The sequence below is a fragment of the Notothenia rossii genome (genome assembly GCF_949606895.1).
Source record: "Notothenia rossii genome assembly, chromosome: 8".
NCBI classification, from domain to species: domain Eukaryota; kingdom Metazoa; phylum Chordata; class Actinopteri; order Perciformes; family Nototheniidae; genus Notothenia; species Notothenia rossii.
This window is the reverse complement of record NC_136906.1, coordinates 64,416,691-64,430,292: the sequence shown is the minus strand read 5'-3', so window position 1 is coordinate 64,430,292 and position 13,602 is coordinate 64,416,691. Positions and strand designations below refer to the sequence as shown.

The following is a 13,602-nucleotide window of genomic DNA, read 5'->3' as shown; positions in this document are numbered from 1 at the left end:
CCTCCTTGTATATTTAGCAATGATATATTTAACGTATTTTAAGAACTAATTCACCAACCGGAACCAATTATACAAGGCTTATTTGCAGGACCACTAAAGGAGTTGCACCGAGCCGAACACGTTAACATCCGTATAAGTTACATTCGTAGCAGCAATAATGGCAGCGTTTTCGGGTAAGAATATCTATCAATCTAACCGTGTTCATGTTGTATGAATTCAACATTACTTTAATTTTAAAAACCACGTGAGTAAAGTGAAATCTTAAATATGTATTTTGTTCAACAGAAATGGGTGTTATGCCTGAAATAGCGCAGGCTGTGGAAGAGTTAGACTGGCTGTAAGTCATTCAGGCTTATTTGGCAAAATATACGTCGGTTTTGTGATATCTGTGCACATTGTTTTAACGTGTTAGAAATTGCTATGAGCTTAACAGTTAACACTAAACTGATGTATTTCAATCATTGCATTTCAGACTACCTACTGACATCCAGGCGGAGTCTATTCCACTTATTCTTGGTGGAGGAGATGTGCTTATGGTAGGCCTCCTCCTTTATTTCTTATTCCAAATGTGAACATTGCAAGTTTCTGTCTCATTTTCCTCTTTTATTCCCTTTTTAGGCAGCAGAAACTGGTAGTGGTAAAACAGGGGTAAGTACTTGACAGCCACTCAGATTATAATACAACTAACATATACAGTTTGCATTTAAACATCAGACCAAATTGGAAACATTACAACATGTATGTGTAATCATTTCTAATCCACAGGCCTTCAGTATGCCAGTGATCCAGGTTGTGTATGAGACCCTGAAGGATGAGCAGGAGGGCAAGACTGGCAGAGCTTCCATCAAGACTGGAGGAACTAGTGAGACCCCCTAATATGAATTATTTTTATGTTTGCACTCTGTATGTCTAACATATCAGCTAAAAACTGTTCATAACTTTGCATAGAACTTTCTAGACTAAAAGATCTCAAAAGACCAGTTTCATATTGACAATCCATTATATTACAAAGTATGAAAGTGGTGTTCTGTGCCCTGCAGATATTTAACCTGCTTGCTTCTTTTTTATGATTCAGTTTTCAACAACTGGCAGATGAATCCTTATGACCGCAGCCCAGCCTTTGGTAAGCAGAGACAAAATAGCATGTAATATCACATTCACTTAAGGACATTCTAACCTAAAGCTCTGCTCTTTTTGCTTTTTACCCGTACAGCAATTGGTCCAGATGGACTGTGCTGCCAGAGCAGGGAGTTCAAAGAGTGGCATGGCTGTCGCTCAACAAAAGGGGTTACCAAAGGTACAACATGACAAAATTCGCATTTCACAGGGAAACTAGCCATTTCTTCGATTGTCTTACAAAAATGAACAAGCATTTATTTATTTGCAACTGTTGCCGGTTCTTATTTATGTCTTTATTTGTCCAGGGAAGTACTACTATGAGGTGACCTGCCATGACCAGGGTCTATGTCGCATTGGGTGGTCCACCAGTCAGGCAGCCCTGGACTTGGGTATGCCCCCTTAATGCTGTACAAGATACTCAGTCTATAATAAACCGTCTGACTAGAAAACATATTTCATCTTGTAATCTGTATTTCTTTCCAGGAACTGATAAGTATGGTTTTGGCTTTGGTGGGACTGGAAAGAAATCCAACAACAAGCAGTTTGACAGCTATGGAGAGGTAGCTATTACTTATAGAATATTTACATATGTAAACAGTTCTGAGATCCTTTTTCAAACTTGTTTTCATTTTCTTATTTTGTCTCTTTGCAGGAGTTTACCATGCATGATACCATTGGATGCTACTTGGATGTAGACAAGGGCCAAATGTCCTTCTCTAAAAATGGTGCGGTCCTAGTAGTTATCATTCATATTATTATCATTAACTAATTGGGACACTATAGCAATGTTTCTCATGTTTCTTGTCTTCTTCTCTTCAGGTAATGACCTGGGTTTGGCTTTTGAGATCCCTCAACAATTGAAGAGTCAGCCCTTCTTTGCGTCGTGCGTTCTAAAGGTATCCCATCAAAGTAACGGCCCGTCCACACAGCGGCTTTGGAAAAAGCTTGCCGGCCGGCGTGTCTGAAGCTTGACCAACAACCAATCACATGAGTCTCCCGCCCCTGACACACAAGCAGCGGTTTGATTGTCTAGAGCTTGTACTGGCATATGATTTGATTGGTTGACGCTTCCACCGAAAGCTTCAGAAGCTTCAAAAGTTGAACATTGCTCAACTTTTGCAGCCTGAAACGCCAGGAAAGCTCCGCTCTGCTTCCCAAAATGCAGTTAGGCAAAAAGTGACGTCACCCCATTCAAAGTGAATGGACGGGCCGTAATGCTGGATTAAAAAAACTAACAGGTGCCAGTTTTACACCATACAAATGGCTCTTTTTCTTATCTGTGTTCAAGAATGCAGAGCTGAAGTTCAACTTTGGAGGAGAAGACTTTAAAAATGCCCCCAAGAGTGGGTTTCTTGCCATGGACCAGGCGCCAGAGGGCCACGCAGTCAAATCTACTCAGGCAGGTGTGTGGATACCACCTTATTTCATATGAAAAAAGAACAGATACGGAATGTAACTGCGATGACTATCATACAACTTAACCAGAGACAATTTAGATAAAACAAAAGTTAGTTTCACAATAAAAGCCTTCATTTGTTAGACATTTTTAAATCATATTACCAGAGCGGTCATTTTACCATTGCTAATGTGACTGATATATTCCTGCATTGACTAGCCCTCTTTTTCTCTGTTTGTGCAGGCAGTGCCAAAGTGAGTCAGGTGAAAGCAACATCCAATTCACCCAAAGCCCTGATCATCGAGCCATCTAAAGAGTTGGCCGAACAAACCCTCAACAATGTCATTCAATGTGCGAAATACGTGGATAACCCCAAACTGAGGTATGACTTTAGTGAGGTATTAACAACACAGGATTTGACAAACATCGGAAAACCATTTCCTGTGTAGGATTTATGTTGAGCCATATCTAAAAATATACGTTCTGCACATTTAACAGTATTATACTTTTTATATTTCCCTTTACATTTTTGTTTTATACCAGCAGATGGAGCCAGTGATCAATTTTAAATGTTGATATCAGTAATGCAGTAATGTTTTGATTTGGCTTACAGGAACCTGTTGGTGATTGGTGGTGTGCCTGCCAAGGACCAGATGGCTGCTCTGGAACATGGGGTATGTGACATGTACCGTCTCCAAACAAACTGAGTTTACACTTTAAGTAGTTTTAATTAACATATCTTTTTTGCCTTGTTTGCCTCTTCTGTTTCTGATTTTTGTGTCAAATTTTAATAAGGTTGACATTGTCGTGGGAACACCCGGAAGACTGGACGACCTCATATCCACCGGGAAGCTCAGTCTGTCCCAAGTCCGCTTTCTCGTCCTGGATGAGTGTGTATGTACAACACATCTTGAGTATTTCCCTTTTTTTAAATCAGAAGCATTCATTTTTGCATCCATCAAAGTACAGTTAATGGTTAATCAGTGTTCCCTGTATCCCTCAGGATGGCCTTCTGACCGCAGGCTATACAGACTTTATCAACAGGATTCATAACCAAATCCCTCAGGTCACCTCTGATGGCAAGAGACTGCAGGTAACACTTCAGATAAATCACATATGTGACAAAAAATCTGTTATATGCTTTTTTCAGACCATTTTAAACATTAAAGTAATACAATACACTTAGATGACTGTTAAAGCAATTTTGGGGTATTTTTCTGAAAACGTTTTATATTTGAGGTGCAGGGCTGAACGATATACCGTGTCATGGCGATAACCACGATATGCGCATGCGCGATATTCACATCACAGGGACGTTTTTTTTTTTAGGGCGTTCAATATTAAGTAGGTAAATGAACTCAAACACGTCATGTTACAATTATTTTGCTGCTTGCTACAAAAGGAAAACTTGCGCGGCTCTCATGTCAGGGGTACTTGAGTGGAGTGACATGCAGGTTCTGAGTCTGCATGCACAGCAAACAACTATTTCAGATGCCTTTGCCGGTGTTACACCATATGAGAAAGGTTCAAAACGGCATAAAGGAGCTGGTGTATAGCTGTTCTTAATTTTATTTTTATAATGTTGTTTAAAACATGTCCACTACTTTGTTGCTATTTGCACAAAAAAGGTTTTAATTGTGGAATAAAAAGTTAAATTACCTATTGGTTCACGTATGTTAATTCCCTAATGTGATAATGAAGCTTCCTATAGTTTAATGTAATACGTTTAATCTCTTGGATCCCTTCTCGACACCACTCTTCTTCATTCACAGATGAACCCCCTTATTTGAGGGTAAGCTACATGCATTATCATGACATGTTAGATCATGACTTAAAGTGGACCTATCATGCTATATTTGAATAATATAGTGTAGGACCATACCTATATAAGGCATATTTATACTTTTCATTTTTACAAAATACCAAACAGATCATGTATTTTAGCCATTTCTCATTTCGCTCAATTTAACACTGCCTTTCATGCTCGGATTCAGTGAGAACAGCATCATCTGGTGGCCTGAAATATGTACTACAGCGTCTCCAGCGCTTTCGAACGGCAATGTCCGTGGCTGTCTCCTCCTGATTTGTGGAGTTGGCCCAATAGCCGTAGCGCCACTTCTGTGACGTCATAGAAGTGTTCAAATGTGGATCAGTCTGTATCAGATCCGTTGCAGCCCCTTTTTTAGAGATTTGGGTATGGAGGAAAATAAAGAGGGTTGTGTTTTCTGACACTTGGTGAGTTCCCTAGAACACCGGGGACACTGGTCATGTATGAAACACGTACAAAAGTGCATTTTGCATGATAGGTCACCTTTAAGGTATGATGAGTCAACCAGTTAAGATCCAGACGTCCGTGACTAAAATCCTTCATCCGGTTAAATATAGTTAAAAGAAACGCAATATATATCGCAGGGGAAAAGAATATCGCAATGTCAGTTTTTTTTTTATATCGTGCAGCCCTAGTGAGGTGCAGATTAATTAAAAGAATATGTTAACGATGCTTGTTTGTGCTCACCAGATAGCAAAGCAAGGAAACATTTGATAGCCGTAAGCAGGGGGAAGCCCAAGTGAACTATCTCAGTTGATATATTTTCTTCCAGGTGATTGTCTGTTCAGCCACGCTACATTCGTTTGACGTGAAGAAGCTGTCTGAGCGTATCATGCACTTTCCCACATGGGTGGATCTGAAGGGGGAGGACTCTGTGCCTGAGAGTGTGCACCATGTGGTTGTGCCTGTCAATCCCAAGAACGACCGCCTCTGGGAGCGCCTGGGCAAGAACCACGTCCGGGTGAGTCCCTCATGTTGGCCTAAAGAAACACGTCATACTGATATGGTTTGAGTTATAATGCTGGCAATTGTTTATCTCGATTTAGATTATATTAACAGTTTTTTTTTCTTGCTTTTGAATAGACTGATGAGGTCCATGCCAAAGATAACACCAGACCGGGAGCAAACTCTGCGGGTAAGGGCTGATCTGTTAAGACCATTCAAATCTAACTCTCTTGTTTTATTTGTTAAATATAATCTAAGACGAGCAATGTGCTTTACATAAACAACAACAGGGATGGTATAGCGTTTTTTCCTTCAGGGAAAATTCATGGTGAAGAACAAATGAGTGTTTGTCTGTGTTTTTAGAAATGTGGTCAGAAGCCATCAAGATGCTAAAGGGTGAGTACACAGTGAGGGCCATCAAAGAGCACAAGATGGACCAGGCCATAATCTTCTGTCGCACCAAGATCGACTGCGACAACATGGAACAGTACTTAATTCAGCAAGGAGGAGGTATGAGTACTACTGAGAATTTCAGCCATCACTAGACATACACACACATATAAAGTAATAAGGAATTAATTGATGTTTGACTAATTTTCTATGAAAGAAAATCTGACTAAACACTCAGTTTTGGTGTCTTTTCTTTAGGTCCGGACAGTAAAAGCCACCAGTTGTCCTGCGTTTGTCTCCATGGTGATCGTAAGCCCAATGAGCGTAAGACTAACTTGGAGCGTTTCAAGGTAAAACAACAAGAACTTAATGATACCTTTTTTTTATGGATGACAACCAGTCTATTTATGTTGTAAGATCTTCTTGTGTTCACAGAAAAAAGAAGTGAGGCTGTTGATCTGCACAGATGTAGCTGCCAGAGGAATTGACGTCCACGGAGTTCCGTATGGTAAATATTTCAGATCTTCACATTAAAATGGACCAACGGTCATCACAAAATCATAAATGTTTTTATATAAGACCGCTCTCTTCATCTTTCTCCAGTGATTAATGTCACCCTGCCAGATGAGAAGCAGAACTACGTCCATCGTATCGGCAGAGTCGGAAGAGCCGAGAAGTAAGCGCTGACAACCTGAGACTAACTGAGTTTGTTTATTTTGGCTGAAGAGGAGATACAATTATTATTTTCCTCTGTCACCATATTAGTTTTGTTTGTAAATTCACACAATATACCTTTTTTTTTTTAAATGTCTCATTACACTATGATTTAACTGAAAATAATTACATTTTAGTTTTGTTTTGCTTTTAACTTGCAGAATGGGACTGGCCATTTCCTTGGTTGCTATGGAAAAGGAGAAGGTAGCAGATATACAGAAATATGCTAATTCATTTTAATTACAGATAACCTTTAAAAGAAGTTCAAATCAAATGTTTTCTTCATATGTGCAGGTGTGGTACCACGTTTGTGCGAACAGAGGCAGAGGCTGCTACAACACACGACTGAAGGAGGACGGAGGTTGCACCATCTGGTACAAAGAGAAAGAGGTGAACAAAGATGCAGAAACAAACTAAATCAAGCCAAGGCAGCTAGGAAAATCTGTAATTTGATATACAACTGATTCAGCAGAGGGCTTTTTAAGTGATTTGATAGGAAGCACATGCAAACATTCAAAGTAAAATGCCTGTAGCGGCAAAAACTCCCTATGAGTTAGCTGCTGAGAGGCTAAAAAGTCCTCTTTGCTGTGACTCGTTCCATGTAAGAGTCCGTAGTCATTTGTAGTCCATGTTGTTTTTAATAAAACAAACAATATACAACTCCAGACCTGACGGTCAACAGAAAGTATCAGAGCGCCATTCACGCTCTTCCTACATCAAATCCTCCAAACATTTTGGCTCCTACAACGCCTATGAGCAGAAAAGTTTTGCTATAATTTGGAAGCATTGAAAGCTTGACACACACACTATACCCTTATGACATAATTCCACACTAACCATTGTGGATTCTCTATTCTACTTGTCTTTTATTCCCTTTCCTCTTTCCACAGCTCCTGTCAGATATTGAGGAGCATCTGAAGTGCACCATCACACAGTGCGAGCCAGACATCAAAGTACCTTTGGATGACTTTGATGGAAAGGTCACCTATGGTCAGCGTAAGGCTTTGGGAGGTATGTTTTAAACTGCTTACAAATTGGTCATTTTTTTTATCATAATCATTGCATAGATTTGCTGGTAACTTTGCTAAAGATACATCCACTGCAGTTGTGTTGAGCATGACTAACAAACTTGTTGCCCTTGCCTAGGTGGTAACTACAAGGGTCACGTGGATGCTCTGGCACCAACGGTCCTGGAACTGGCTAACCTTGAGAGGGAAGCCCAATCTTCCTTCCTCCAGCTGGGATACATGCCAAACCAGCTTTTCAGAGCCTTCTGAACACGCCCCAACTAGCACTAAAACTGTACAGATTAAAGAAATGCTCCAACAGGAAACAGAACCTTTGTGAGACAACGCAATAGTGTGCAGTTATTTCTCAAGTTGTTTTCTCACCCAGAATTATGAACATAACATGATAAAAATAAAAATAAATTCTACTATTTCACCCGGTATGCCAAACTTGTCTCTGGCATCTGATACATACACTAATGACAAAATAATTTGTTGGATTGTGTTTTATTTTCTGATTTATGTGGTTGAATTAAATATTACATTTCTTTATGGAGTAATTGGCTAAGAAGTCAATGTATTGAAGTTTCGGATGTATTTTCTTGTGAAAGAAACTGTAATCGCCTGCTCAGTTTGAGTTCAAAAGCAGGCAAGTATCTCCAACAATTATGAACATCTCCTGTTTATTTCATTTATTGAGTCTGTTAATAATTTCTGATAAATTCATGAGAATAAATAATCTTCACAGAGCAATGTTTATTTTCTGTCTGTTACTGGATTGTTTTACAGCTGTGAGTCAGGCCTCCTCCACAAAGATTGAACAGGCATTTTTAAAACAAAGCACCGTTTCTTGGCTCACCAATCAGCAGCCATATTAGGAAGTAAGAATAAAGAGAGATGTAGAGTTAGAACATACTACTTCTACAATATGAGGTTCTGACCTTTGCTGGTAGAACATTTGAGTATCTGGACCTCTTTGAATTATTATTGAATACCCTCGAATGATTGTTTAAAGAATTTAAGATTGTGACATTTAAAAGGGCAGTATTATTACCACCGGAAATTAGTTACTTAAACTTACATAGAAATGTCATGAGTTAAAGCATAAAAAAGTACTGCAAGATCAAACAATGTGTGGTGAAAAACCGAAATAACGAATTTGTTACATTGATTCTTAATATGTAATTATTTAATTGTGCACATTGACAAATCCCGTTTTGATCGCTGATGGTGACACTTTTATTTTGAAATGTCCGTTCAGATCTTCGTTCTTCGCTTCCTGTGAAAGCTGTGCATCGACTGTTCTGCATTTAAGAGATTTTTTGGCTGGATTTCATATAAGAAGACATCTTTTGGGACAACTTACGTGATGTTAACAAGGAAGGATAAAGTCTCCGAGAGTGTTCATCCTACCTTTGGTACGTGTACAAGCATTTGATTCGCTGTTATTCGATCATGGCGGTTCGGTTGTGATTAACTTCGTCACAATGAAGGCATGGCGGCTGGACTTTTGTTGAGATGTTATCGTGTATGAGATCATATAAACAATGGAAGTTGAAAATGTGAGTTGCGTGTTCTTAGTCGAACCTATTTAAGTTGTATCTGCTTTATCGCTGTACAGAAGTAGGTTTTTTGTAACGTCAAAGGTTGGCATTGTGATGACAAAAAGCTTCATAGCTATCACCATTACAGTAAACCTATGCAGTGGTGGTAAGAAACTAAGTTCTAACTAAAGTACTGAATGTACTTCTACTCCAGTACAATTCAGAGGTAAATAGTGTACTTTTGCTCCACAGCATTTGTGTAATACCTTCATTACATTTGCAGATGTAGATTAATTATAGCCTACAAACTTAAATAGGACTTTAGTTGCACCAGGATTAAATTAAGTTGCTGGCCAGCAGTAAATTAAAGGTGGGTTAGATAATTTTGGAGAAACCAGCTCGAGTGCGCTAGAATTTGAAAATACACAGCCGGAAGAAATCTGCTACTTCCTTACAGAACCCCTCCTCCAACACACACGAACGTGCACAGATGAAAGGCTAACAGGCAGGTAGGCCATCCAGTTATTTTAGCCGGTGTCAGTACCATATGTGCTCGGCCTACCATATATAGCCCGAGCACATATGGTACCGACACCGGGCTGGCTCTTTCGATCCCGTTTGAATTGTGCCACGAATTACACGTCCGTGCTTTAAGAGCCAGCATGCGGGACCGGGATTCTGGAATTTGTAGTCTTTCTAGTTTCATATTTTTCATAGTCTTTTATTTCAACAGTTTTAAGACAAATTGTGACTTTTTTTACATGGAAACATTTTTTTAAGATTGACAAACATCATGTGTAATTCGTAGCACAATTCAAACGGGATCGAAAGATAATATTTCTCTCCCCATTGACTTCAATACATAATTTTTCCGAAATAAGGTCCCGTGGGTCGGAAGTAGATGGGCGGGACTTCGCCTCTCTATGACTTTGTTGAAAACTTGAAAGTGAAATGTTAAACTGGAAGAGTAGGACCAATAATGAAGAAGCTTAATATTTAAAAGAAAAGGTTTTAAAAAAGGTATAAACAACAAAATCTATAGCCTCAATGTCCTGAAATAGCTAAATAATTTAACAGTTGAATTGTTTCTGCAGCTGAAAGTAGGTTGAAGGAGTTAGATAATAGTATATGTAAGTAGTAGTGAATTATTGAGTATTAAGAAGAGAAAAGAAAGTAGAAACGCTTTGAAAATATTTTAACTGCAAACTTTTTAACTAAAACCATACGTCATCACCAATAATGTATAAAATATGTGGAACATGTTGAAGCAGTGTTTCCCCTATATACAAATAGTGGTGGCGCAGCAGCAGAAATATATGGACACTAGATGTGTGCAAATGTATTTATTATCCTACCCATTTGAGCATGATTTAAGTGGCGGGTGGACCTAACCTCCTCTTGGGGGGTCAGGGGGCCTGCTCCCCCAGGAAGATTTTTTTTTTTAATATTGAAGTTAAGAGCATCAATCTGGTGCACTTTGAGAGCAACATTAAGAGATCTATGGATACATCTCTCAACACCCATATGAAACAGAACTGTAAGCAGATTTTCTTTTTATTTATGGATATTTTACAAATCACTCCCCTTTTAAACTGTATTCTATTAATAACAACTTTTTTTTTACTGTCATAGTATTTTTATACTATAAGAGAATAGATGAAAATCTATTCTCTTATCTTTTTATAACTATAATGATCATTTAAAGGTGTGCCTTTTACCTCACTGAGATGAGGTTATCAGAAGGCGCTTTCACACCGCAGTACTTTTCCCACAAAGGTTCATCAGAACTTAGTTCATGAGAACTCTTTAGTTCTCATGAACTAAGTACAGATCGCGTTCACACCGGAATAAGTCCCTGAGGGAGGATTAGGCAAATGAAGCCTCTGACGTCACTTCGTCTTCTTCTGCTTTGGGTTTACTGGCAGGCCGCAAACAACTTCACGGCGTATACTGCCGCCCAAAATCCCCGGCCGGAAGTCCCCGGAGTTAGGGACTGGCTCCAGTAGAAGCTGCTGGGACTCCCAGCAGCTTCTACTGAAGCCTTCCGAGTAAACGGCCAGAACGCCAACACCTCCTCATCTCCACCGCTCCCATGTTTTATTTTGTGTTGAAATAAGTTAGTCTCTCTGCGTTTCTGCGCTGGGCTAATGCTAATAATCATAATAAAATGTTGGCTTCACAAACGTTTTTGGGAGTTTGACGGGGCGTGGTTTGCATTCCGCCCAGCCAATCAGACAATCAGGTCTGGCTCTTTTTGGTGTGAACGCGACATTTCGGAACTATATCAGAACTAAAGTGGGAAAAGTACTGCGGTGTGAACACGCCTAGAGCCTCTCAGTCTTTCAGGAGAGAGCTCTCTAAAGCTCTCCCCCCGCGGCCGCTTAGACAGTAAATTCCAATGTTAATAAAAGCTGTATACGTTTTTTGGGAGTTCGATTTATTTTAAATTAACACAAATACAAAATTAAAACCTATAATTGCACACTAAAACCATTATTTCTAAAAAATAACTATTTCACATAAACTTCTGGTTTTTTCATTAATTTCATTTTTCATTGGCGGTTCAACTTGATTTAGGGGGGGGGGTGCGCCAAAGTGTATGGGCGCTGTACGCAATATAGGTGTAGTTCTGTTAGTATAAGATAATAAGATGTACTTTGTTGATCCAAAATCGGGAAATTGTGTTAAATAAATATAATATATTATAAAAATATTTTTTTAATTTCTAACTTTTTTTTTTTTTTTTCGTAGCCCCCTATTGATTGATGCGCCCTTAGCATTCGCCTATACTGCCTATGCCAAGGGCCGGCCCTGGCCGGTCATCTGGGGGGCGCTTCGCTAGTAGCTCTGGGAGGGGAACAACATTTTTTTGACCGTTGGCACTCATCCTAATTTTTGGCCTTGATGTAACAACATTCATAATTAAGTAAATGTAACACCCTTTTCACCCCGGTTACGCTTTTAATTTGCCCTGTACGATGGGCGCTGGATATAAGAAGGAGATGTTTCTACAACCAGGGTGGAGGAGAGCTCTCCTGTCAGACTGAGAGGCTCAGTGAGATAAAGGACTCTCTGAGTGTTTAGATAGTTAATTTTAGTCTAAGTCAGGGGTATTCAACAAAAATTCAACGAGGTCCAGTTAGAGAAAATCTCCCCATCAAAGGTCCGGAACATCAAAATGTCTAAGTTGCTTTATGAATTAGTGTGATATATATTGAAGTAGCCTGTAGCTTTATCACTTCTGCATGTAATCAACAACTGACTGCCAATCAAATAAAGAAAGTACAATTCATAAACAACTATTTATTGTCAATTAACATTAACTATACAGTGAAATACTGTGGATATGTGTAATGTTCCTCTCGGGCTGCATTTAAAAATAAAATAGGAAAAAATAAATAAATAGCGTTTGAAAATATGTGCATCTTAACCTGTTAAACCCCAAGCGGGGACCCTGATTTTTTTTTCACGACACTGTGTCTCAGGGGATCTTAATATTTAAAAAAACTATTAATGTGTTATACCAGATTAACGGAAATAATCTCAGTTAACTGACGATACAAACCATTTTTACCAAAACAAAACACAAGTCTCATAAGAAGCATATAAATGACCCCTTAGCAAAAAATGATAACGGACATTGGCACAGAACTCAAGATAAAAGTACCCTTATTACTTATCGTAGCTGCACATACAAGATATCCGATTAAAGCTGAGGTTCCACAGATTATTTAGGTATATAGTATCATCACTGAGTGATCCGAACTCGCGACAGGGGAAGCAAACACAGACATCACAACACGCACCTTTACGTAGCTTCTAGGGAGATCGTCTCACCGTAGCTGTTAATCTGATCAAAAGACGTGTTCAGTGGCATTAAAACGAGAAAAAACGCAGCTGAATCGGTTAATCCATAGGTTTTTAACGTCTCTGTATAAACAAATTATTTCATTTATAATCCATAATTCCATTTTTATGTAAAAACGGAGAGCAAAAGTTAAATGCTAATGGTAGCCACCAGAGTGGCTGCTGCTTCCGGTATGCGGCAGTCTAACACACACACATTACCAAATAAGGACTATGTGGGAGTTCCCCTCGATTCCATTGGCTCTGACGGTTAGAAAGATATTTCAAATGTCAAAATCCAGCAAGGGGGGCCAGAGATATGAAAAATCCACCCAAATGGCCCCAGAAGAGGTTTTTTTGTGCTAAATCTGCTAAAAAGGTCAAATATCACTTGTGTTGCATCAATCTTGATACAGGGTACTTATAATATGTTGTACTTTGAATTCCTAAAGTTTTTAGTCTACAAACCCATCATCCAAGGTTAGTTTTCACTATAAGTACAAAATATTTTTTGGACAGATACTATAATTTACAATTTTTTACCATGTTCAATCTGAATTTTCTTTAAAATAAAAAAACATCTATATTGAATCTGACTTTTCTACATCCAACTCACAGGTTTATCATTACTTTGAGAAAAAATATGATTTAATTTAACCCTTTTAGAAGGGAATATAATGGTCATTTGTTCTGGGAATGTCATTTTCGAGCCTGAAACCTGAAAAACAGGCTCTGGGTTTAACAGGTTAAAAGTGCTTAATTTTAGATAAATAAAATGAAGTGTAGAAGCAGCTTGAGTTTCGCTTTTTCTTT

At 38.8% G+C, this 13,602-nt stretch overlaps 1 protein-coding gene across 2 annotated transcripts; it reads left to right on the top strand.

The window, feature by feature from the left end:
• The first annotated feature begins 18 nt into the window (after positions 1–18).
• LOC307014115 (ATP-dependent RNA helicase DDX1-like) lies at positions 19–8,152 on the top strand. 2 transcript variants are annotated; one of them, XM_079641851.1, is made up of 26 exons: positions 19–173; positions 286–337; positions 473–536; positions 619–648; positions 766–862; positions 1,076–1,123; positions 1,214–1,297; positions 1,425–1,508; positions 1,603–1,679; positions 1,772–1,844; positions 1,939–2,015; positions 2,408–2,522; positions 2,759–2,897; positions 3,129–3,189; positions 3,311–3,409; positions 3,519–3,608; positions 5,116–5,304; positions 5,427–5,478; positions 5,652–5,798; positions 5,937–6,028; positions 6,114–6,186; positions 6,282–6,354; positions 6,554–6,596; positions 6,687–6,782; positions 7,283–7,403; positions 7,539–8,152. In XM_079641851.1, the coding sequence occupies exons 1-26, from the start codon at positions 158–160 to the stop codon at positions 7,667–7,669; spliced, it is 2,223 nt and encodes a 740-aa protein (XP_079497977.1). In that variant the 5' UTR covers positions 19–157; the 3' UTR covers positions 7,670–8,152. The 2 variants fall into 2 exon arrangements, with proteins under 2 accessions (XP_079497977.1, XP_079497978.1); XM_079641852.1 differs by lacking the exon at positions 7,283–7,403.
• The last annotated feature ends 5,450 nt before the right edge of the window (positions 8,153–13,602 follow it).

Excerpts from the sequence above, each read along its gene's own strand:
- LOC307014115 (XM_079641851.1), top strand. Across the intron at positions 863-1,075 it reads CATCAAGACTGGAGGAACTA|TTTTCAACAACTGGCAGATG; the intron begins GTGAGACCCCCT and ends TTTATGATTCAG. Across the intron at positions 5,305-5,426 it reads TGGGCAAGAACCACGTCCGG|ACTGATGAGGTCCATGCCAA; the intron begins GTGAGTCCCTCA and ends GCTTTTGAATAG.